Source organism: Agelaius tricolor, unplaced genomic scaffold, assembly GCF_023055355.1.
Source record: "Agelaius tricolor isolate 1412-34295 unplaced genomic scaffold, bAgeTri1.0.p SCAF_18, whole genome shotgun sequence".
NCBI lineage: Eukaryota > Metazoa > Chordata > Aves > Passeriformes > Icteridae > Agelaius > Agelaius tricolor.
In genome coordinates, this window is record NW_027269278.1 from 12,647,228 (window position 1) to 12,672,857 (window position 25,630).

Consider the following 25,630-nt stretch of genomic DNA (forward strand, 5'->3'; position numbering starts at 1 on the left):
CTTATTTCAGGTCTCAGGTTCTTCCTTCCTGGCTACTGGATGCTCTGATTCTGCTTGATTCTATTACCAGCTGGTAAAATCTTTTCTGGTTGTAAAATTACATCTCTTCCCTTGCTGGAGGAAGGCAGTGCTCACCAGCCATCTGCACCACTGCTCTCCTGCTGGGAAGGAGACACAAAGAAGCAGAGACAGAGGGAGAGAGACCCATGGATGTCTTTCCCTGAGAAAAGAGAGAAGAGCTCCCTGTGCACAGTGCCCAACGGAAAGAAGAAGCCCAGAAAAGGAAAGAGATGAGGAATGATTTGCTTTGTCAGTTTTTGCAGACTCCATCAATCCCAGTGACGGAGTGATTGTGGTCTGGGGAAGGTGAAACTTTGAATGAGGTGCTGAAGGCTCCTGGATCTCTGCATCACCCCCTTGGTTGCCAGCTACCATGATGCTTTCCTTCCCTTGCAGGGAAAATAAAATCCTGTCCTTTTCCACCAGGATAGAAACCAAGAGAGCCTTCAGCATCACTTGGAGCTCTAGGAACTGGGGAAGATGAGGTCAATCTAAGCTCCAGCACTCAGCAGGGAAATAATGGGATAATGTTCAGAGGAATACACCGTTAATTCTGCAGACCCAAGCAGACACTACTAATGCCAGATAAACCTTGCACTGATATTGTCTGCTCCTTGTAGGGTTGTGTCTCTTGTTGGTTAATTGTATTTATACACCATTATCCTTGCCCTAACACAGTAAGGGGAAAAACTATTTACTTGCCCAATTAAGGCTTTGTCTGACAAGGGCAGGCCCTGCAGGCAGTACCAGGGGGAAAGGCTGTGCAAGGTAGATTGGGGCACCACTTCAAAACATCAAATTACAGGAGCACAATTGGCCCTTGTTGGTAGGACCAGTTCTGCACATGCTGCCTGGAGAGTCCCCTGGGGTGACAGCCCACGTCCCCTCTGAATCCTGTGTCTTGAAGGAGGCCCTAGAGTTCCACATTCCATGTCTAAATCACCCCTGGGATGTGGTGAGGAGGAAGGGAGAGCCCCACAAGTTAGGGCAGACCAAGTCTTTGAGGAATGCTTCCTTCTCCATTCCCTGCTCAAGACTCAACATGGAGAGAAATACAGGGGGTATCTGTAACACTCAGCCACACACCTGGATCCTTGCAGGCAGTTTTAACAAAACCAACAGTGTCACTTGATTCCCAGGAGGAGCTGGCACTGGCATGCCCTGCCTTTCGTGCGACATCGGAGAACACCTCAAACACAGGCAAGTTCCAGACTGCCATTAAAAAAGTGTGTTGGGTAATTGCACTTGGCACCAGAGGCCTTGGATGGGCAGCTTTGTCTAGTGGCTGTTTAAACCTCCTGTGCCTGTGAGAAAGCTTTCCCTGTAGCTCACCTACACCTAAAGCAAACAATTCCATTAGCTCAGGCATGTGAGCGCTGAAAGCCAAGGGAGCCGAAGCAAACACTCACGGACACTGCTCTGATTTCTGTGCCTCACCTGTGATATTAAACCACACTTGGCTGGGGCCCATCTCGATGCTGATCACTCCCACCATGTGGTTCACAGGATCTGTTTCCATCACGGCGAAGTTGAAGTGGGGCTCATCAAAAGCCAGAGGCTCTGAGGAAGGGCCAGGCCGGGCGACCCAGCTGATGTGGAGCCTCACATGGGAGGAGAGCGGGGGGCTGCCACCATCTGTGGCCTTGACCTGCAGAGAAAGGCATGTGCACCCAGGGAGAAAGCTGAGTTATCTCATGGGAGCTCCATGGAAAGTTTCAGCTCCCAGTGTGCCCAAAATCCCACAAAACAAATGCTGAGGCAGTGGGCCATGCTCTGGCTGCTTCCAAGGCAGAGCCATGCAACCCAAATTCCTCTTTACTGTCAAGTAAATCTGCCAAGCTCTATCCATAGCAGAGACCTGGATCACAAGCCTTGTCTGCAAGGACCCACAGATTGTGGGAAGGCTTTGAACCCATATCCAAGCTCCATGGCCTGATCAGAATGCCATACAGAGGCATGATGGAACACAAAGACTGCTCGGGTTTGGGTCCACATCCGTATAGAACCATGGATCACTGTATTCCTCTCGGAAGGTAGGTTGGACAGTTAATTTCAAATTTATTGTCCATTTTTAATAGCTTCCCACCTTCTGCATTTCCTACCATTCCCTCCCACTTTCTCTCCCTCTTAACACATTTGTCTTATTCACGTTCTCCTCCTCTCCACTGCTGCATTCTCTCCATCTCTTTCATCTTTTCTCTTTCTGAACCCCTTTCTCTCTTTCCCCCTCCGCCTGCCTCTCCCCATCAGCTCTTTGTGCTTCCCTCTCCTCTCACCGTGAGTATGTTGTACTCGGAGGCAGGAAAAGCTTTCCTGGAGAAGACTGTGCCAGTTGTGGGGTTGATGGTGAAGATGCCCTCCTCCTCCTCCTCGATGGTGTAGGTGATCTGGCTGTTCTGGCCCTGGTCGCGGTCGGAAGCGATCAGCCTGTACACCGGCAGCGGGGTCTCTGAGGCCTCTCTCTCGGGGAGCTGCACCATGAACAGCTTGTGGGGGAAACTGGGAGGGCTGTCATTGGCATCCAGGACTTGGATCACGACTCTGCTGGTGGACTTCAGGGCTGGCTCTCCGTTGTCAGAGACAGCCACCTGTCAGCAAGCAAAGGGAGTAGGTGACAGGGGCTCTTAGGTGACCCAGAGTGTGACCAGCCAGCCTCCAGCCTGGTGGGCAAGGACTCAGCTACGGGGTTTTGTGTGGGTCTGCATTTGTATCTCAGCATTTTCAGAGGCACTGCTCCTCTCGGCAGGGCAAAGCCTGGTGGCTGTGTCTGGCAGTGTGCAGGGCCTGTCCATGCACAGGGGGGTGAGTTTGCAGGGCTCCTGCCTCCAGCTGCTCTGGGCAGTAGGTCAGGCTGGTGTTTAGAGATCACACACAGATTAGAGATCTCAAAACATCTGTACTGCCATGGCTTGGCCAGGTACCAGCCGTCCTCACCCTGCCCTGCCTGTGCATGCTCCCAGCATGTTGCATTGCAGACAGAAATGATAGACCCTGATAGGCTCAAAAACCTCCAGATCCCTCTGATGGGAATGCTTACAGCTGTGAGCAGCTGAGGATGGGTGCTGGTGAGCAAAGCTACACAGCAATATCTGATACAATGGGATAAACAAGGGTGGGTTTCTCTGGCTTGTTCTTTCCCCCATGATGTATAAACTATCCTGCTAGAGGACAGTTCCAGTCCTCTTCCTGCATTCCCACAGCTTCCAGAACAGAACTTTTGCTCCAGTCCTCAGCAAGAAAATAATAAACCCTGCAGTACTGCTGCAGCTGTCTCTGGGGTTAACACACACCATTTAATTAAGTTTCCCAGCAGTTGGGAGCTGATGGGATGAGATTCTTTCTCTGTGCTCCAACTTGCAAGGAAAACCCTTTGAGGACTTAATACACTTGTAGGTAAATAAAGCTAATTACAATCATCATTACCCACCTCTAGGATATGTTCAGCCTTGTATTCTCGATCCAGCTGCCGTGAAGTCGTGGAAATCAGACCTGCCAAGAAAGAAACCCTTTGAGCTCCAAGACTCAGCATGCAAGAAAAGCCAGGGCTGATCAGATCCCTGAATGCCCAAGATCAGCCTGCCCACCTGTCCTGTTTCAGGCTCCCTTTGTGATCAGAGGAGAAAGGCAGATACCCCCAGAGGGTAACCCATCCCCTCCCAGCGTGAATCCCTCTGTGGAGGTGTTGCTGCTGCTCTCTGATCACAGAGACCACGGAGGAGGGGGAACACCTACCAGATGCCTGCACCAGCTGAGGGTTGGCAAGGCATTAGGTGAGAAAAGCTGCAGGACCATGAAAACAAAACTTTTCTTATGCCTCTAAGTAAGAAACATTCTGCATGTGCTGGCACAAGTCTGGCCTCTTAACAAGTCTCTTAACAAGTCTCTACTCCTGTTTTTCCTCTGTTGAACCTTGCTCTCTGTAATTTACAGTGTTTTGACAAAAGTTTGTCTCCTGTCTTGGGAAATACCCTCTGCTCAACTGCTAGAACAAATGCATTCAGGCTAAAAATAAGGTACACAGTCAAAAATAATGTTGGTATATTATTTAAGCCTTGCTGAGACACAGGGTGAGTCCTCCAACAATTGCAAGATTTGAGGGATTTCTGAAAAATACACAGTAGTTTAACCACAGGGAATAGGTTGGATGCAGGAGGGAAGAACTGTGGCTATAATAAACTAGAGTTGAAACAAAAACATCATAATTGCCCCTTTTTGGCCTGTCAATGACTAAAGCTGAGTAGATGCAAGAGTGGAAAGGATGAAATTGAGGCTTCTGTTTCCATGTCTGGTTTCATAACAGTCCTTGCTGAGTGCCTTGACTCTTCACTTTTGGGGAAAAGCAGCTCTAGATCATTTTACAACTGCTTTACCAACAATGGAAATTGTATATGTAATATTGTACTGTATTGTATACGTAATATTTGTCCTCCCGAAAGTCATCAAGGCTGACGCATGTGAGTTTTTTTGTCCACTCCCAATTATCAAGGGAGTCTCTCTCTTCCCTGTGAAGGGAAGTTCTGCTTCTTCACACCAACAAGAGGCAGGGTGAATTTCCCTGAGCACAGCAAGCGCTGACACAGATTCATGCTACCCTGGGCAATGCTTCCCATGGGATGCCATGTCTGTGTGAGCACCTGCACTTGTGCGCCCTGAAAGATTTGTACATCCCAGCTGCATGAACTCATCTCTACTCTCACTTCTGGTGCAAAACCAGACAGCTTTAATTAACAGTCTTGTCTTCAGGTGTACCATAGTTTTTGTGTATGTCTGTCTGAGCACGACAGCAGGAGAAAATTTCAGATGGCTGCAGGAAACACGAGGCAGCTGAAGGAGGGAGCAAGGAGCAGCTGCTTGGAACACGACTCGTGCTCACCGTTTCCACTTGTTCTCTGGGATTATTCACATTTGGCACCAGCCATGGTGCTAAACATTCATTTGATGCCTTTATAATCATAAATCAACACTCCTTAATGCGTTATGACAAGATGGCTTGAAAAATACTGTTTGCTTGTCTGTCATAGTGGGTTTTTTTCTCTCCCTAATCATCCTTTTAACATCTCAGCAGGTGAAAAGGACTCAGCAGACAGCCTGCTGGCTGAGGAGCTTTTAAAACTTTCCCAGGTTAGTGAGAGCCTCTATGGCTCCATTAGCAGCAAAATTCATGGAAATGCTCTTCTAATGGGGGTCTGGAGAAGGAATTGCAGCAGCAGCTCACTGAGATCTCTGATGTTCCTGTCCTCACTACCAACAGGTTGGCTATTGAGCCCAGACCTGCAGCTACTTCAGGGAATGCTTCATAATTTTGGCCCAAAAAGCTCACAGGACACACAGATATTGAAAACAGACACCTGTGTGCACATTGGGGATGTTTCTGGTTTATCAGTTTCCAAAATCCAGTTGCAGCAGACTAACACCTTGTTTGTACTGGATTATTGCACGCCAGCTGATGGAAGGGAACTCAACCACTCTAAAGTAACTATCTGGATTTGCTTGGCCACACCCTGAAATTCTTCTACGATTCAATGAAAAAAATGAAAGAAAGCAGGATCATAGCTCAGCTTTCTAGTGCTGGAGAAGGAGGACTGCAGTGAAGGCAGATGAACTGGAATTTAATGACACTTGAATGTCTGTAAGACTGAAGATGCTCATTCCCCTGGGGAGTAAGGGCTGGCTCTGCTCTCTATCACATAACCTGTGCTGTATCCCAGCTGGGAGTCTCACCGATGGAATTTTTTTTGCTTTATCTTCACATCTGCTGAGCCACAAGGCAAAGGGTTGGCTTCTCCTCCTGACCCCAGGCGAGCTCTGTCCCTTACTCCTGCCCAACCGCGGCTCCTGGTTCCCCCCTCTGGAGCCAGTTACCAGCTGGGATCTGAAAGGCCTTGTGGTTAATTAATTAGGGTTAATCACCCTAATTCCCGTTTGCAGCCGCAGTGCTGAGATGCACAAACTGACAGCAGTGTTCACACGGGCACAGAGCACCCAGAGCTGGGGAGAGGGACCCTGCACATGGCTCCTGAGAGAGGCCAGCTGGAATTAATGCACATTTTCATTTGGTGCTGCTTGGTTATACACCCTGTGAGGCCAGAGGGCTAAAATGCAACTGGAAGCTGTTATTAAAGGGGAGCTGCCATCAGCTTTTGTGGCCTGGGGACACAGTTCCTTGGTTCTTTCTGCTGTCCCCTACAAGGCCTGGGAAGTGCACGCTCAGTTTTAATGAGTGTTTTGTGTGTGCATGTGCATGTGTGTGAGTTATCAGTGCCCTGCCCTGCTGGAAAACCCCATCCAGCCTGTCCCATGGGACCCCATGTGATGGAGTTGAGTGGGTGTCCTGTAGTTGTGCTCTTGCATGAGGCCCTGATGGTTTCTGCTGAATCCTACAGAGACTGAACAACACTGTCAAAGGTCTTAATTGCACCTGGCCAATTAGCCAGGTGAAGGTCCAGGAACAATGCCTTCTGTTGCCTGCATGCAACAGAATAGACTGTGCTTCAGCAGCCTGTCCACACACAGTGGACAGGACTGTCTGCCTCTCTCCTGCTTGCTGCCTGCAAAGGGCAGAGAGGAAGGCTGGTCATGTTGGAACAAGAGCACCAAAATTACCAGGGCACTGTTGTCAGGGAACAAAAAATAATAATAACTTCTGCTGGCAAGAACAGGGCTGGGGTGGAGGTTGCTGGCCCCCTGCCCTTGCTGCAGGGGGGAAAATCTAAGATAGTTAAAATAGCCAGAATCAGGCTTGCAGGCACTGAGGCTTTCACAAGAGCTTGAGAAGGGAAGAGGTTGTCCTCCTAAAACCCTCTTTCTCTTGTCTTACTCCTGTTTCCATTTAACCTTTTTATCTTTCTCTTCCTACCACCCCACCTCTTGTTCTGACCCCACTGTGCACTGCTCCATGCTCAGCTATGTGTTATGTTAATTTTGAGGAGCAGCCATGCAACCATCCCTTGGGCCTAAAGAGCAGGATGTCCTTCCCTATGGAGAAATCTTTCCTTGCAGGGAACCACAGACACCCTGGGGAAGCCAATGGACACAGTCACAGCAGAAGAAACACCAGAAGAACAAGCACTAGATAAGAGCTGGAGACAAATAATCCAAAGCAAGAGGACTCTCCAAACAGCCTTTCAGCAGGATGAATGGCTTTGTCCTGACTCCTCCTGCCACAGCCTCCCAGTTCCTCCTGGTCCTGTCTGCACCCCCTTCACATCAAATCCTGAACAAAACAAGCTGAAAACTTTCCCAGCCCAAGAACACCCCAAGCCCTGCTACCTGCCCATCTCTCCATGTATCTCTCTGCCCCTGTCTCCCACAAACCCTGCTCCACACCAGCTGCCAGGCTGGGCTGGAGAGATTCCATCGCCCATGGCACAGAGCTTTCATCTCAGTGCACAGTTTTGTTCCCTCTTCTCATCAGCCTTTCATGTATTTTCCTCCTTTTTCTCCACCCTCTTTAGAGAACTAAGAGCTTGCAGATCTTAGAGCCTTTCTGTGGTGTTTGGGAATGCTGGAGAAGCCCAGGACAGTTACCATGGCTGTTCCTGGTTCCCCTGCAAGGCCTCAGGAGAAGTCAAGGGGCCCTGCTGGTTATGTCCCCACTGGCCAATCCACCCCATGTCACGGCACTGAATCAAACACACAACAACTGAATTTGGTTACTTGCAATAGTGTGTCACTCTGCCCTAAATGATTATCCAGAGCTATTCTGCAGGGTTATTCTGGGTGTGGGTACACCTGTTGTAGCAGTACATCAGGACCTTAATTCCTATTAAGACACAGGATGAGAACAAGCTTCCTCCTCCTCCTCTCCCTTTGCCTAGAGGCCACTACCAGAAATGTCCTGCCTAGGAGAGACCCAGACTGACCTCTGGCCCTCTTGTGTTCTTATTTCAGTGCCAGTGTGACTTATTTGTCTGTCCTTAGATGACAATGACCATGTGGGATAGGCCAAAAGGAGATGTTTGATCACAGTCTTCAGCCCTGCAGCGGGATAACACTTTTTTTTTTTTAATATAATCCTGTACTAATGGGGATGACAGCAGCTCATCTTCCAGCACTGCACTACCAAGTTGAGACCAAAGATTATTGTTTTATTCTACTTAATGGAGCAACTAGCCTGCAGAATGAAAATACTGCTGGGTTTCCAAAAGGCTGCCTAGGGCCCTGAACGGTTAGACAAGTTGTGATATTCCTCCTGGCAGCAGCAGCAAATGACTTCTCTTTAGATACTGTAAACATGAGGGTATAACTGCTCCGTTTATGCCAATGTTCACAGGTAATTATAGGTTCTTTTGGGTGACATGCAAGTAAAGTAATGGATAACTGAATCGTCATCAGGGTTGGAAGCAGGACCTTAAACAACCTCCAAGCTCAGGGTTTAAAGAAGAGACTTCCAGCAACTGTCCAAGAGATAAGATCAGCCCATGAGTTTCTTTCAGAACTGACAAACTTATCACTCTTCTCATGCAAATCACCTGAGTACAGGGAGAGATGGAGAGGAGATGACTCATACCTGAGAGAGCTTTTTTTGTCAAAGATTGGATTAATGGGATGGCTCAGAGGTGAGGTGTCTCATTAGCAAACATTTGGATTTTGCCAGTCACTCATTTTGCTATGGAACAGCCTTGGATCGTGACTTTGCACTCAAATGGGGCTGAAAGCTTTGCCTGCAGCATAAAGGCTGAATTTCCTGCAGGGTGCATGGCTGCTCAGCTGAAGAGGGGAGCCAGCTTGGTGTCCTGACAGCCATCCTGCTCCACATCCCATCAAAAAGGCAGTGGTTTTGTGCCACAGGGCTTCTGAAGGAACATTTCTGCAGAACCCTGCATTGTGCAAGCTGTCCTGGGGCTGCATTGTGCATGGCTGTTTGGATTATGTGGGAAAGTTGGATGCAGAGCAATGTCCTGAGCAGGCTAAAAAGCTTCTGGCAGCACAGACAGCTCCAGCTGTGGGCAGCAGTGGTCACAGTTAGCTGACATCTCCAGGTGCATTTATACAGTGCCATGTAAACACACCCTGTGAGGACCTTGTGACAAAAATAATTTAGTATTTCATAATAATAATAATAATAATTTCTTTCTTCCAGCTGTAAAGCACTGCCAGAGAGCCATCACACCACTGGTAACACGTAGCTGAGAGCAGCACCAGCCTTTTCCAATCCACCCAGCTCCTCATCTGAGAGCAAGCTTCCATCCCGCTGCAGTAGCTGAACTGCTTTTATCATCTCCAGGAGATCAAAGTCATGCAATTAATCCTCTCCCATACTCAGGCTCTGTGCCCTCCCTTCCCTCCTCTCCCAGGAGCTGATGGCATGAAGGGCTCGGCACAGCTTTCCCTGCCAGACTGGCCCAATGTCAGCTCTGCTGGGATACTTTGAGGAAGCTGTTTACACAAAACATCAGCGGGGTTTTGATGGCTCTGGAAGATCTGGTAAATAATCCTCAGATGAAAGATATAGTCTAGGAAGATGGCAGAAGAGGCTTACTACATTAATGGTGCTGGAGAATGGGTGGAGCCTTTAAGTGCAGTGGAATTCATTTTTGTTAATCCTGCCTGGGTCTGTGTCAGGAACAGTCACCTCCAGAAGGGTGTTGTTCCCTGGCTCAGGCTGTGCAACAGTTGTTTATAAGGGGGAAGATTAAAAGCAACTGTTTAGGGCTTTGAAAGCAGCACATTTGTGTCATTCTAAGAGCCATCTGGATGCAAATGGCAGCCCTCAGGTTGAGGGTTTCAATCCTCAGACTCCCCACAGAATGTATTTGGAGACTGGGACTTTTGCTGCAGCAGAAAAGTGTGACAAAGGCAGCTGCGTGGGCTGTTTATATTGAATATGTAACATCCTCTGGGCACTTGGAAGCCTCAAAAACAGATGCTGAGCTGGGTCAGTCTTACCTGTAAGGAGGTTAATGGTGAAGAGTCCCTGAGGATTTCCAGTTAGGATGTGAAAGGTCAGTTTCCCCTCTGAGCTGGAGTCTGGATCAAAGGCATCAAGCTGAAGGACAGATGTGTTTGGTGGGGAATTCTCCATCACAGAGGCATAGAAGACAGGTCTGGACATCTGAGGTGGGTTGTCATTGGTATCAGTGACTTCAATATAAATTTCAGTCACAGAAGACAGAGGAATTGTTCCCAGGTCAAGGGCCAGCACAGTCAGCCAGTAGTGAGATGTTCCCTCCCGGTCGAGCGATCCTATGGTCCGTATGGTGCCTAGGAGAAGGACAGGGAGTGTTTGTGAGGGATTTAAGGAACTCAGACTCCTTGATGACAGAGCAGCCTCAAGTCTGCTTCCTGCTCTTTGCTGCACACACAAACTCTCACACCCACCCTGTGGGGCTGTGAGATTGTGTGAGGGGCTTGCTGCTGCTGAGGTTAATTTTTGGTACACAGGTGATAGAGAAGACCTTGGTATTTTGGGGCAGGACAGGCATTGATCTGCTCTTATTTTAAAGAGAAAAACTCCTGCTTGTTCCTACCCAGATGCAGGGGTAAATTAGTACATCTCTGCAAAATCAAGAAAGGCTTGAATGCATAGAACATTGTAAAGAGCCAGGCCAAAACCAGGTAGTTTAATCCTTCAAGGTGCACTATTAAATGAAGAAGTCCTTACCTGTGTCCTTTTCAATGTGGAAGACAGACAGGCCAGTGCCTTCTCGGAGGAAATACTGAACCTCTCCATCTTTGCCCCTGTCGATGTCCTTGGCTGTGACCACCATCACTGACGTACCCTTTGGGCTGTTCTCCTGCACCCAGCCTTTGAAGACAAAGGAGGCAAAGCGTGGTGGGTTCAAGTTCTCGTTGACATCAATGACGCTCACTTCCAGGTGGCAGAGGGAAGAGCGAGAGAAGGGCTTCCCACCGTCACTGACCTGCACGGTGAGGTTGTAAGAGTCCCTCTTCTCATAGTCCAGCTCCTTGTCCAAACGGAGCGCTCCAGTCAGCTTATCCACATGAAACATCATCTCCTCATTGTTGATGAGGCTGTACCTCACCTCCCCCCCAGAGCCAGCATCAGGGTCAAAGGCTTCCAGAAACAGGAGAATGGTCCCCACGGGCAGGTCTTCGGGGACCTTCACACTGTTGAGGGCTGGGAGGCACTGAGGGGTGTTGTCATTGACATCCTCCAGAGTCACAACGAGGTCTGTGACAGAGAACAGCTGGAAGCCTGTTTTGGGCTGGTCCCTAGCTTCTATTTTCAGCACATAGCAAGGCCACAATTCTCTATCCAGAGCACCTGTAACTGTCACTTCTCCAGTGACACTGTTAATGGCAAACTTGTCTGTGGGGGTTAGGAGGGAGTATTTTACTCTCCCATTGTCATCTGTATCAGCATCTTCTGCTTTCAGTTGAGCAATTGTTGTCCCTGCTGCTACATGTTCTGGTATTGCCACCCAATAGGCACCTTGAGTGAATTTAGGAGTATTATCATTGGTATCCAAAACATTCACAGCCAATAGTTTCCAAGATGATTTTTGTGGTGTGCCAAGGTCATACACAGTAATGTTGAGAATGTAAAAACTGGTTTGCTCATGATCTAAGGGAGAAAGGACTTGAAGGAGACCCAGTTCCAGGTCAATTGTAAAGCAGCTATCATCATTTCCATCTGAGATCACATAAACCAATTTTCCATTAAAACCAGTGTCAGGATCAATGGCTGAAAGGTCAGCAATAGTTGAGTTGATGGGAACAGTCTCTATGATATCAATGGATCGTGGAAAGCTGTCATCAAACTTAGGAGCATTATGGTTTATAAGGTGCAAGTTCAGAGATGTTTCATCATCCTGCCCATGGCCTTGAGACTGAGACTCGATGGAGTGTATGATGGTTTCTGTCAGTTGCTTCAGGACTCCGGTTTCCTCACAGTGCATTTGGACGGGGAGGCCTTGGCTGACCACAGTGATGTTTACAGATGTTGGCAAAGCGTAGTTCTCTCCGTCTGTTGCAGTTATTTTCAAAGAGTAGAAAAGTGGCTGTTCAGAAGGAAGATCTCGCAGAGATATTCTAAGGGATATTACTCCAGAGATGGGATTCAGTTCAAAATGCTGTAAGTCATTGCCAGACTTGATTTCGTATTTGATATGCTGCAGCTCATCGCTGTCGATTGCAGAGACCGTGGCCACAGGGCTCCCAACTGGAAAGTCCCGTGGGATGGTGCCACTGCAGCTTGCCTTCTCAAACACAGGAGCATTGTCATTGACATTGCTGAGTGTGAGGGAGACGTACACCTCAGTCTCGTGGCGGAAGGGTGAGCCCCAGTCTGACGCCCACACCCGCAGGTGGTACCATCTCTGCATCAGCTCGTAGTCCATCGACTTGGAGGTGGAAATGACACCAGAATAGGGGTCAATGACAAAGGGAACTGATTTCTGGTTGGCAATGCTGTAGGTGACAAAGCCATTGTCTCCTTTATCTTCATCTGAAGCCCTTACTGTTAAGACACTGGTGCCAGGAGGAACATTTTCATCAAAGGCCCCATGATACGAAGACTGAGTAAAACTTGGAGGGTGATTGTTGCAGTCGGTGATGTCAACAATAACAGTGGTGGATGTGTGACTGTTACTGCTTGTAACTTCAAGCTCAAAACTAGACTGCTCATGGAAGTTCATTGCTCTGACTGTTGTTATCAGTCCAGTGTGAGGATTGATCTTAAAGCTTGTGCTGTCAGGAGTAGGTCTCAAAATGTATTTAAGATTTGGGACAACTGGTGTGATCTTCACCATAACAACTTGGCTTCCAGCTGGGGAGAATTCACTGAGCTGGACCCGGTACACTTCTTTCTCAAACCTGGCAGAAACATACTTGGAGGGAGGTATGTGGACAACTCTGACAGGAGAGAACAGTGGTGGCTTGCTCTTGTCCTTGGCTTGCACACTGAGGTTGAAACCAAATGGGTAAAGTAACCAGTTTATCTCTTTGTTTGACACAATCATGAACTCAGTGCTCCCGAAGTAGGATCTGATGGCTTTGAAATGTCTTCCTGGATCTCCATCCACAAACTCGACTGAATCAATCCCTGCTTCTGAGTCACCACTTTCTACAGAGAGAGTTGCATAGATAAAGTCTTCATCTGAGTCAGGTGATGTCACCTTCACCGAGGAGATAGAGGGGGGTTTCCTGGCAGACGGCTCCACCTGGATGGTGAGACTAGCCAAATTCCCAAAGCCATTCCCCTCCGTGATCTTTCTCATTCTGTCCACAGCCAAAACCTGCAGGTTATGCCTGCCTCGATGGGTACTGTTCAGCCTGCCTGTGACCATAACTGCCCCCGTGGTGGGGTGCACAGTGAATAGGTTGGACTTGGTGTTGAGGGCGTAGTAGAACTCAGCGTTCTGGCCAGCGTCAGCGTCAGTGGCACTGAGCGTGCTGACCACTGTTTTCAGAGGAGTGTCTTCTCTGATGGACACTTTGTAGGAGGGGGGTGAAAAGAGAGGTTTCAAGTCATTTCTGTCCAGAATATGAATCAAGACTTTGGCCCAGGCTTCGTAGGCAAAGGTGCTCTCTGTGGCCTTGATTATTAACATGTAACTGTCTTTGACCTCACGGTTTAAAAGTGCTGTGTTGCTGCTCCTGGTTCTTATTCTCAAGAAGCAGAAATCCCCAATCACATGCTCCTCTGTTTTAAACAGACCAGTGTTGTCCCCAGAAGCTATTCTGTACCTGATGTCCCACTCAGGCTCTCTCTTGTAAATACCCATCTTGACGTAGCTCTCCACGTAGGTCTTGGGGGCTGAATTCTCATAGATGGTGGCATTGTAGAAGAAGTGGGTGAAGTGCAGAGGGGAAGTGTTGCCCTTCTCACAGCTGGCCTTGTGGACCACACAATGCATGAGGAAAACAGCAACACTCAGGAAGTGACTCCTGATGGAGACTTCCATGGTGCGGTGTCTCCTTGAGCCCTGCAGGTGTCAAAGGAAGAACATTGGTAATTCTCATTAAGGTCAGTGTGTTACAGATGAAAGTCTGCAAGGGCTCAGCCTCACCTCCCTGCTCTGTCTACCCTGACCTTTATTGATAATACAATTGTTAGTTCAGCTCTTCTTCCCTCTGTCCCAGTGACAGATCTGTCCTCCCACATCCCCATGCTGGCTCAAATTTCTTCACCTTCTCTGCTTCAGTTTCTGTCTTTAGAGAGGGGGCAAAATGTGCTAAGTCATGCAAAATGCTCTGATCAGGCTAACTTGCTACTCTGAACAATCTTGCCCTCCCTTTTCATTCTGCTTTCTCCTAAGTCAAACAGCATATCTACCCTCTCCACCCATAATCCAAACTTCCTCTTGTTTTGCTTCTCCAGCCTCCCTTCTCCATCTTAACTTCTCTCTTCACTGATGTTTCTGAAAATTGTCTTTGAGAGTCAAAACACAAACTGATTTATGTGCCTCTCTGTGGCTGTCTTCCCTTTTCTCTCCCTGTGCTACAGAATGTGTTGTCCTTCCCCAGTAATGATGGGGAACACGTGCCATGTTGTAAAAATTCCTTCTGAATGTGCAGCCCCACTATGTGGCCTTTCCAACAGCTTCCTCTCACTTTCTAGTCAAGCCCTGTCTCAATTACCTCAAAGTCCTTCTAATTCACAGGCCTGACCCTGCTGCCTCTCTCCTCTGTGCTGACTGAAGGAGCAGGTTTCCAGCTGGACACTTTGCCCATGTCACCCTCAGCCCTTGAGTAATCTCTCTGGCTGCTGCCTTCTCATGGCAAAGCCCCAGGGTCAGGATTCCTGTGGAGGATCTGCTGTCCATGACCACCTTCCATCAGCTCCCTTCTCCAGCAGTTCCTGAGCATCTGTGGCTCCATGGTTTATCAAAGGTGGAACTGTGGCTCCATGGTGTATCAAAGGAGGAACTGGGGAGCACACATGTGATTAACAGGGATGTAACTTTATTAGGGAGCTTTGCAGAGCTTGTTAAAGGATCAAGGCCTGTTCTTTTCAAAAGCTAAGTGCACGCTGCTGTGTGTGCAGTTAGGGGTTGAAACCAGGGATAAGCTAAATATAGGTGCATATATTTCCCCTAGATATCCTAGGAGATCTTTATCTAGAACTGTTTCTTCCTGTTTTAAATTTAAATTATATATCAAGTACCTGCCAGTCATTTGGCACATTCCTAATTTAAACAGGGAAGACTTGTTTTTCCAGACACTTTTTCAAGACTCATCTCTTTAAGAACCAGAACTAGTTCAATTTGTAACTCAAGTTGAATGTTAGGAACAAATTGTTAGATCCCAGCTAACAGCATGTGTCATATTCTCTCACTGAGGTATCTAATTACTGATAAATACAAAGCTGTAAATTTCATATTTGCTTCAAATACTTTTCTCCTTGGTAAATAGAAGCCCACCATCCAAAAAATCTCTCTGTGGTCATTCCTTTTTTGGAACAACTGCTCTGAAGCTGAAGTCAAACTAGCAGACGTTGGAGAGAAATCAACACAATTAAGTTTTGACAAAATTCAGACTCATTTTTACATGCCACCATTTCACTTCTAGGAAAGACAACATAACCCCAAATGCACTTCAAATTAAAGAAAAACTCAGGGGGGGCAGAGATGGGTGACCCAGAAAGGCACTGTGGCTCCTTCTGAGAAGTCAAAAACCATGTTCTTAAAAGCTCTGCTTGTTGCTCGTTACTTAACAGCCCTTCAGAGCTGTTCAGCATGTAGGGACCTGCCTAGAGCTACTCCCTTGCAGCATTTTCAACTGCTGAACCTGGAGAGGAGACGTTGGCAGGCTGCGCACGCGTGGCTGCGAGCGCCGGGGCCAGAATCCACACGGCCCAGAGTGCAGCAAGGCAGCAGAATCAACCAGCAACCAAAGCAGAGCTGCTCCACCAACAGCAGACTTAATGAATCCGATGGCTTTGTATCTGGGCTAATTGACTTTTTAATTGAATTGTACTCGAACGGCAATGTGAACTCATCTCTCGTAAGACATCAGAGAAGCCGCAAAGCAGAGACGTTATGAACTCCACAACCACAAGAAAAGCTGGATCCAGAGCACATGCCTTCCTGGGCACCAGCAATTCAATATGGGAGGATAACCTTCAGCAAGGAGTGGGTTTTCTGGCATTTAACAAGATGCAAGCTTTCGTCTGAATCTCTCCTGGAATGTACTTAACCTCCCTCTTCCCTGTGTTATTTCCTGACATCTAAGAAGGGCTTCACTTAACATTGCTGCTTTTCCCCTCTGTATTAGCAGGGTTTTACTCCTCTGTCCAGATAATTATTTTTCAAAACCTGTTGTGACCTCAATATTTCTTAGAGCTTTGCTCTCAATTACAAGCTGGACTGAGAGCAATCAATGGCTTCAGCAGTTATTATGAGGGATGGAGAGTGATTACGCATCTGGGGCATGAGGCAGAAGCCTCATTTCCTCTGGAAATGATCTGAAACTTTGAAAGACACAGTCAAAACTTAGGGAGAATTGTCTGGGAGGCATCACCATCAGCTTTTCAAGAGCTTCTCTTTGGGTCAGGACCATGCTCAGTTGAGCAGTATCACAGAGACCCTGTGTCCCCTGACAGCAACTTCCCACCCTGGGCCTGGAAATCATCCCCTACGACCTGCAGCTGCAGTTTCTCCTTTAGTAGGCTGCACTGGGAAGCAATCATGTCTGAGGGTCTTGTTTCTCTTTCTCCAGCAGGGTTTTAATGCAATTTGAAGTGTAATAGATCCCCCAGGAGATGTCTGTGCTGTCCCTGATCTGTCCTCTGCTTCTGGAATCATTTATGCCACAGTCACAACGCAAAATTATCCGGGACCGGGACATTTTCAAGGGCCATGGGGAAGATTAACAGAAAAACAGGGGACAATGCTCTGAAGACAGGGGAAATCTGGTGAATTGGCTCAGCTCCAGGGAAAATCCTGTTGGGACTGACCCTGGAAGATGACAGCAATGAACCAGCAGAAAAGAGGTGGGTCTCTATGACTTTTGTTCCATGGGTTGAAAGCTTTGCATAGCATGAAACCAACAAAAAAATCAATTTACCAGCCCTCATTCCCAAATGCAGGTGGCTACCAAGGAGGAGCAGCACTGCCAAGCTCAGGGGTCCTTGCCATGGATTTCAAGGATCTCCAGATGGAAACTGGGTGAAATCAAACAGATTTTTCATGCAGATTGAGAGAACCATTCCTCCTGTCCGTGTGCTGTCAGTAATTAGTGCACGACCCATGGGACCTGTGGCAAGGACCATGCACACTTCAGGGCTGCCAGATCAGCTGCAAGCATTTAACACTTGAACACCCTCACTTGCCTCTGGTCTCTTCACCTCATGGGACCATTTCTTTCTACCCCTGAGTGCTCCAGTTCCCTTTGGTGGCCTGCTGGAGCTGCTGCACTGGGGAGGCAGCAGGGCTGAAGGGAGCCCTCGGTGGGATGGAGGGTGGAAGGCAGGGCTCGCTCCCACTGAGGGAAATACCAGGGCATCATTATGTGGTGATTCAGCCTCCTTTCCTAATCACCAGGCGAGGATCAGAGAGCCTCGGGGGGCTTCCCCCTCAGCCCTGTGGATGCAAACTCCCCACAAAGGCAGTAAACAGCCGGGGTATCTCTAATCAGAGCCCGAGCGCGCGGCTAAATTTAACATCCAAATTGTGAACCTCTGTCAAAGACATGCCCAAATCTGTTGGCTTGAAACGAGGGAACAAACACAGCGCTGAGATTCAAAGTGTGTGCGTGGGGAGACCTTGGAGATGGGTGATTTGGGGGGGTTGGTGCAGGGAAAGGCTCCTCTGGCCAGCTGGGGTGAGTGGCTGGGGCAGGGCTGGGGGTCTCTGGGGGCCCTGCCAGGGGTCTCCTGCAAGGTGTGGGCTGCTCTGTTTGTTGGCCATATCACAGGAAAGTGCTGCAGCCTGCCAGGAAGCAGGTGTGGCCCCAGCCCCACCTTTTGATTCCCTTCAAGAGGAGCATTTAAAAGCAATAAAAACCCAAAACACAAAACAAAGCGAGTGCTGAGTGCACCCAGAGCAGCATTCCCCTCATGAGCTGTGGTGGGGGCTTGGCACAAGGTTTTGAGATCAGAAGCTCAAAGAAAAATCATCATTTTCACTGGAAAAGAAGGACAACTCTTTCCTTACTACTCTTTTGCCAGCATGCATCACAAGTTTTCTTTCTTCCTCTTGTTTTCTTCCCTCACCTCCCTCCATTTTCTTTCCCTTTTTCCTTCAATACAAGAAACAGCCTCTTCCCCATGATAAGGATCAAGCAAAATCACCCCCAAACACATCAACTTCTTGGTCAGAGGCTGCAAGAACAGGGAAAGACAGGAGATGAGACTGGCTGTTCAAGTAATTACTTTAACGATGCATTTCAATGGCCATTGTGAAACAGAGAGCAAAGGGAGCAATGCTGTAAGATGGTGAGTAGAAGGTTTTGGGGAGGCAACAGGAGATGGGACACTGTTCTCCTGGCTTGGTGGAGCAGAAGGGGTCCAGCTACAGATGGGGCAATGTCCTTACAGCTGCCTCCCAAACAGGACTGGCCAGAAAGCAGTGCCTGGGCTCTCAGTGCGGCAAAGTCACAGAGTTAAATGGACACTGTGTTGGCCACGTCTGTGAAATGTTTTGCTTCCCAATGCTGAAGTAGCCTGTGCTCACCCTGCAGGGAGGTTGTGCTGCTTGGTTAATGTTTGCCCTCTCCTCTGCCACAGTGATTTTGGTGGGAATTTGATCCTTTTCCATTTGGGGAGCTCCCTGATGGCTGCTCACAGTCACCCCGTGGGGTTTGAATGCTCTGTGGAGATGGGTATCCTTCAAACTGTCTTCCTGGACTTTGAAATAGAACCAAACAAAACCATCCCATCCTTGGAGATCCTGCTCCTGCCTTTGGTTGTGCAGTCTCTGCTTGGTTTTGCAGTGCACAGGAGAAACATGTCCTGGAGGTACTACACAAAGCCAGAAAACTAATGAAAAGAGCCCCTGAAGTTATGGTGTTTCCTTCTTCAGTGTATCTCGGGGTTTTCCAGTGCCTGTGGATGGTTTCTTAGGGCTGATGCTTGCAGAACTGCCTGCACTAGCCTGCTTGGGGGCTGTGCTGGTGTGGGTGCAGCTTTCTGCTGGACTTGCAGATTCCATCCAGGCACAGTTGGGCTGTTCCTTCCCCCATCTCGACTCTCCAATCTCTGAATGGCTTGGACAGAGTTTTGGAAATTGTTTCCAGGTTGCTGGGCAGCCTGGAGCAAGGTGGCTGGACATGCAGAACCTGGAGCACGTGCCCTTCACCTCAAAGGACTGTCCTTGCTCCCAGTGTCCCATGAAATGCTGCCAGGGCAGAGCCAGACCTGTGCCACAGCCTGAAAGGGGCTGTGCACTGATGGGGTGGGCTCTACTGAGGGCATCTCAGCTGCAGAGCCATGGAAAGCCGTGGGTTAATGAGTCTCATGCTGGCATGCAGAGCAGGGACTCTCTCCTTGGCCTGCCCAGCGTGGCAGGAGGTCACACACATGGCCCTGAGCACAACAGGTACAGCCCTAAAACACTACAGATGTTCCTTCACCACCTGCCAGCTAAACCAGGCAGGTGCTTTAACCCAGGGGGCTTGGGTTCCCCAAGGAGCTTGGGCTGGCAGCCTCTATGGGTGTTGGTGAACAGAGACTCCCTTGAAGGAGTTTGGGGAGGCCTGTGAGACACTGAGTTGTGTGGGGCACTCTGGGGCCCAGGCTGGGAGGGGGATCTGGCAGAGAGAACCTTGTTCTCTGTACTGCTGCAGGGCTTGGTGAAAATGCTTCATTCTGAGGCAGCCCTGCCCTCCCCAGACCTGGTCTGCTGTGGCCAGGGGACCTGTGAGGGGTCCTGCCAGGACCACCCTTCAGGGCTGATGGTGGGAACAGGGGGGGATGCTGTCCCTTGAGTGGTGCAAGACACAGATGAGTAGAGCCAGAGAGGAGATGGCAGGATGGCCTTCCAGATGGGAAGGGTAGCTGGGAAGCATTCAGTTACTCTGATGTCCAACTCCTCCTTCCCCCTTACAGCTGGGTGCTTTTGCCACCTTTGTCACCGTGCCAGGTTCCACAGGTTGGATGCTCAGAGCCAGCCTGACTCTAGAGGCACCCTGCTCCATGACATCTCACTGTGGCCTCCTCCAGCCAGCCACTCACCCCCTTCCCCCTGGGACATCTCACCCAATCCTCCATCCTTGGGGCTCTGCCTGTGCCCTGGTGCTGCTCCTGCTGCCCTGCTGTGACCCTTCACTGGAGCAAGCAGGTGCTGTGTGTCTTTGCCTCCAAGCCATCCTCTGTCCCACAGCATCACCAGGTACGTGAAGCCAAAGGTCACCTTTCCACCTGCAATGTGCATTTCTGTCTGCTCTGTGAGGAACCCAGGGAAAGCTGGATTTTGCACTTGTGCCAACAGCTAGGCCTGGCCCAGATGTGTCACCTAGCTGAGGTGTCACTGTTGTAAGCTCACCTGTTAGGCACAGGACAACCTGAACATGCCTGAACTCTCTGCAGAGTTGTGAGGGTCAATGATCTCTCTCTGTCTTGGCATTGCAGCATCATTCTAGAGCAAGAGTTAACTGAGCAGCTCCAGAGCTATGGAGCCCTCAGTGGGGTCTGGGGCTTGAGGGAACCTTGCAGTGCCAGCTGCCTTGCTGCTGGCTCCTGTCCCAGGGCAAGGGTGACAGGAGGGAAGTGAAGAAGGGCTGTGCAAGGGGAACCATCCTTATGCATCATTCCTGATCCCTTTCCTCTGCTCTCCCCAGTTATGGGAGCAAAGGGCTAAATCCTGCTTATGATCCAAAAGCTGCCACTGCACAGATAACCAGAGGAGGTGTTGAGGAGCTGTGACAGCCAGGAGACAGGGAGAGACAGCACATCCCACTGTGGCTGTCATGGGAATGGGGCACCTGCTGGCTGGGACAAGAAGCAGCCCTGGGGGCTGGAGAAGGGGCAGCCAGTGTTGGTAGGAAGGAGATTTGGTGGGAGCTGCTCACCAGGCAGGGGGTGAGGGGCCCTGGGGTTGGGCACCACAGTGCAGCAGCCCAAGCCCATTGGCACAAGAGCCAGGTGGAGCATGCCAGGATCTCACGTGAGTGTGCCCCAGCTCTGCTGCTGCTGGGACTGTGCACCACTCACCCTGTGATTCAGATGCCATGGAGGCTTGCAGCACCAAGGATCTCATACCTCAGTCACTGCAAACTATCTGTGAGAGCCCACAAGGGATCCTGGGCTCTTCTCTGATTGCTTTCTCCTGCCAAAACTCATACTGAGCCTTTCACATTTTCCTCATGCTTGGGATGCAAGTTATCTTACACTGATAATCATTCCCCTGTCTGCAGACTGCTGAGGGATTTGGCTGTGTGGGACCACACTGTCAATCCTGCTACCCTTCAGATCCACTGCCCAGCTCCAGCCAAATTTAACCAGATAGGCAAAGACTTGAAAGGATTTAACTTTGCACAAGCTTGTGCAGAGCAGCAGGACAGAGGAGACAAATCCAAATTAAGACTCCCAGCTGGAAGAAAAAGCTCTAATGTGAGCCCAACCCGATTATTAGACATCAGAGAATCCACACAAGAGGGAGCGCCGCAGGCAACCCGGCTTCATGAATTCTGCTGCTCACAAACCAGCTGTTTACTGAGGTGCTGCAAAGCTGGGAGAGCAGAGGTCCCCACACACGACTCACACCTGACCCACAGACACCAACAGGGCTCGGTTCACCCCAGCCTGGGGAGAGCAGCAGCTCCGCACAGCCTGAAGGGGCTCTGACCCTGCGAGTCCTCACTGCCACCTTAACTCAGCCTGGCTGTTGCTAACGAGGCCACTGCCCTCATCACCTCCAGTGCCCTTTCTGTGATTCCCCGTGGGGAACACACGTGTTATCCTAAAATCGCTAAAATTCCTTGGGAAGGAGCCCAGGAGCATCCCGGTGTGAAAGCTGCTGAGGGACCTTGTGCCCCGCTGGGTGCAGGTGAGGAGGGACAGCTCAGCCTCGCCTGCCCTGCAGCACAGCCCTGCCCTCACCCTGTCCTCCTACCCGGCAATTCTCATTCACCCTGCAGACCTGTCCCCGCACTGATCCGACGATTTTTCTCCTTCCCCTGCCGGTGCTTCCCTCCTGCTGCCCGCAGGTGAGCTCGGAGCGCAGCTCTGCTCTGCCTGCAGCCCCTCTCTCTCCGTGTCCATCTGTCCGCCTCCAGCTGCTCCTTCCCGCCCCTTTCCTGCCTTTGGAGGCAGCGTAAGGACACGGAGGACAAAAAAATGAATGAGACAATCAGGGCATCAAGGATGGCTGGCCAGCACGCCAGTAGCCGTGCCACAAAAATTCCCTGCAGCAGGTATTTATTGAATGCAAACTGATAGAAAACCTTCAGCTCCCAGAGCTGCCCGCAGCCTCCCACCTCCTGTGCCGTGTCCAAAGCGCTGCACAAGCTGCTGCAAGGCCAGCCCGTGCCCTGGGGAGCTCGGCGTTTCACCGGGAAAAAAGATCAACCCCCAGGACAGAGGCGTTTGCCCAGGCTGGCCTCGCTGCCACAGTGTGTCCTTGTCAGCCCTCCCAGCACAGGTCACTCCCTCCTGTTCCAGACTCTCTGCTTTACGTGTATTTCTGAGATCTCCTGCCAGCGCAGCACCTCTGAGGGGCCAGCAAGGGTGCGTGGACACTGCGTGGAGCACCCGTGACAAGCAGGCTGGGCACAGAGTGTCCCTGTCACCCGGGGCCATATGGAGTGGCTATTCATGGCACAGCCCCCGTCTCCCGGGCTGCCTGAGTCACAGCTTCTGTCCAATGTGCAACCCAGCCACGCAAAAATAGTCACACGATGGAAGAGCATCCAAGTAGCCCTGCCTGGCCACCTCTCTATTCTCTTTCCCAAAATGATCAGTTTTGATTGCTTAGTGGAGGAGCATAAAAAAGAAGGCACAGGTAACCTGTTCCTCCTCCCACTTTTCAGCATCAGTGCAAGTACCTGTCTGATCTTGGGCTATTGCATTTAAGAACCTTCACTGGAGCCATCCATCCCAAATGGATCAAAACCTTGTTAGAAGCCAAACACAACTGTTGGTGTCTGCAATATCCTGTGGCAATTTGTTCCACAGTTAATTATGCCCTCCATACAGAAAAGGAAAGTGTTTCCTTTGGTTTGTTTCAACCCTGCTCCTTGTCCATTTCTAAGCTACAAACCTTCCTAGCAGCCCTTGCAGCCTGCCCCTCCCTGGAGCTCCTTCTTGCAAGAATTAGAGAAGAAAGTTTCTTTGCTAATAAAGCAGTACCTGCCTCATTGCCAAGGAAAAACTGTGGTTAGAGGAAAAAATGCTTGCTCAGCAGATCAGCTCGTTAATAGACAATGCAGCATCCATGTTGCCAACCCAGTTAAAAAAATTTAAAAGGGCTCAGGGGTATTTAATCCTCTTATGTTTGTCCATGATACAGGAGGAAGCCCGGTGCTAACTGCTCGAGGTGCAGCTGCACTTGCATGCTCCACACGTGGCACGCAACAAAGCGAGGTGCAGGGAGCAGGGAATGCCATTGCTGCAGCATGCAGGTTGCTGGAACCATCCTGCAGCACTTGCCTTGGAGCAGTTGGCAGGAGAGCAGGATGCAAAATGCATTAGCTCCTCACAGATGTTTGATTCCAGGTGTCGTGCCTCCTTTGAACTCTCCCTCTGTACATGAGCGATGCTTGTTTGTTTGCAGGGTTGGGAGCTGCACTGGTTTGGGAACATTAGGGTTTGAAACGCATTCATGGTACAAGGGAAAGGCTCGGGAGAGGAGCAGATCCTGCTGCACTCTCCCTCCACAGGCAGGGCAGCTGGGCTCATTTTGGGACTGTCACAGAGCATGCTGAGCACAACAAGCAGGCTGGGAGAAACCCCTGGCTGTGTTAGAGACCTCTCCCTGCCCAGAGCCTCAGGAACCCCAATCCTACAGCACACAGGTGGATGTCCCTGAACCATTCCTGATAAGGTGAGGTGTGCTGCACATTAGGAGATGGTAAAAGCACACAATGCCAAGCCCGGAGACTTTGCTGTCCTGAATCCCGAGATAGCCCAGCTCTGCCCAATACAGACTGTTTGCTTTCCATCCCAAAGCTCCTATAACCTCACAGGTCTCTCTAGCTGACAGCTTGGAGAGCCACGGCAGCTCCCTTCACATCCCCTGCCTGCTCTTTGCCTCTCTGAGTGCCAGAATGGGGGAACAGAGCAATCCATGTGCCCCTGCCGGGATCCAGGGCACCCTGGGCGAGCAGGAGCCCGCTGGCCACAGCCCTGCCTGCCCAGCAGAGCCTGCCCAGCCCGTACCACCACACAGCCTGGATTTCCACACCACCTGGGAGCTCTCAGCCCTCCGCAGCCACAAAGGCAAAGGAGCAGGAGCATTCTTTGAGGGTTTCCTCTGAAGCAACCCCAGTCGCGTGACCGCTGATCTTTGCCCCTCTGGAGTGTGCTGTGCTCCACCGAGTCCAACTTCAATTTCCCGGGAGGCTGATTAGCTGATAACTGCAGTTTGGAAGGGCTGGCTCCAAGTGCCCAGGCCTCCCTGCCTGTATTTCCACCTCTTTTATCAGGGCTGCACATGTACATAGGAAATAATTCCTGCACGCCCTGAAGTGGGACTGGGCTTGCTCTGTCTGGGATTTCATCCCATCACAAGGCACTGGCAGTGAATGAAGGTGCAGACACACAAAAGGTGCCTGTGGCTTCAGCTCCCTGGCTCTGCTGCCCATCGTGGACGGGCACAAGGGCAGGTGAGGATGTACAGGGTGTAGAGGGAAGCTGGGCAGGGGAAAACCAGCGCTGTGACTGCACTCGGGGATCCCCAAAGCACAGCCCAGTTCAAGGTGACAATGGAAGTGGCTTAGTGGGGCACGTGGGGACAGAGTTTGGAGCTGTACCACCTCACCCTGGTTAGCAGGGCTGTACATGGCCAGTAGCTGAGCCTACAGCCAGACGCCATCGCTGCTCCTGCCACAGCTCATCCATTTACTCCAGCACAAACTTGCTCCCTGCCGAAATCCTGCCCTGCTCAGACACCTGGATTGCTTCTCTGCTCACTCCCTCCACACCTGCCTTGCTCTGCAGCGTCGCTTTTGCCTTTGATACCTGGAGCCCACCTGCTTGCACTGGCTGCAGCCTGCTGAAGCTTCCCAGCTAAGCCAGATGCAAACAAGAATGAAACTTTTTCTGCCTCCTTCCATAAGCCCCGTGCTAGGGCTGCCAGAAGTGAGGAAGAGGTGAAGAGCTCTGCATCCCAAAGCTCTCTCTGTAGGTGAATGCTGCTCCCAGCAAAAGTTACTCACATGCAAAAGCAGTTTCACGATTAAATCTCTGCATCCTCCATGCCTTCCTCCATCCATGCTGCACAGACTGCTCCCTGAGTCATTCCCACTCCCCACACCGGCGAGCAGCGTGCCTTACCTGTTGCAACAGGAGAGGCACCTCTCCTGAAGTTCACTGCTGTCTCTGCGCTCCCTGCGCTGCAAATCCTCTCCGGCAGCAGCAGCACCGCCTCGCTGCCCGCCGGGGCTCCATGCTGCCTGCGAATCAGAGCAGGGGGCTCCGAGAAACTCCTGCAGGAAGGGGCTCTGCCGGCTGGAACTCCGGCGGCACCGGCCGGGAGCGGCGAGGGAGAAAGTTGCGAGGGGTGGAACT

At 50.3% G+C, this 25,630-nt stretch overlaps 1 protein-coding gene across 1 annotated transcript in view; it reads right to left on the reverse strand.

Moving 5' to 3' along the window:
• FAT2 (FAT atypical cadherin 2) overlaps nucleotides 1-25,607 on the reverse strand; it is a 56,786-nt gene extending 31,179 nt beyond the window's left edge. The window contains exons 1-6 of the mRNA XM_071443396.1: nucleotides 25,397-25,607; nucleotides 10,664-13,949; nucleotides 9,949-10,263; nucleotides 3,488-3,549; nucleotides 2,337-2,648; nucleotides 1,498-1,708 (exon numbers count right to left, since the gene is read on the reverse strand). Of these exons, the coding sequence (XP_071299497.1) occupies nucleotides 1,498-1,708; nucleotides 2,337-2,648; nucleotides 3,488-3,549; nucleotides 9,949-10,263; nucleotides 10,664-13,928 (4,165 nt within the window). The 5' untranslated portion in view covers nucleotides 13,929-13,949; nucleotides 25,397-25,607. The remainder of the gene's footprint in view (nucleotides 1-1,497; nucleotides 1,709-2,336; nucleotides 2,649-3,487; nucleotides 3,550-9,948; nucleotides 10,264-10,663; nucleotides 13,950-25,396) is intronic.
• Between the last annotated feature and the right edge of the window lie 23 nt (nucleotides 25,608-25,630).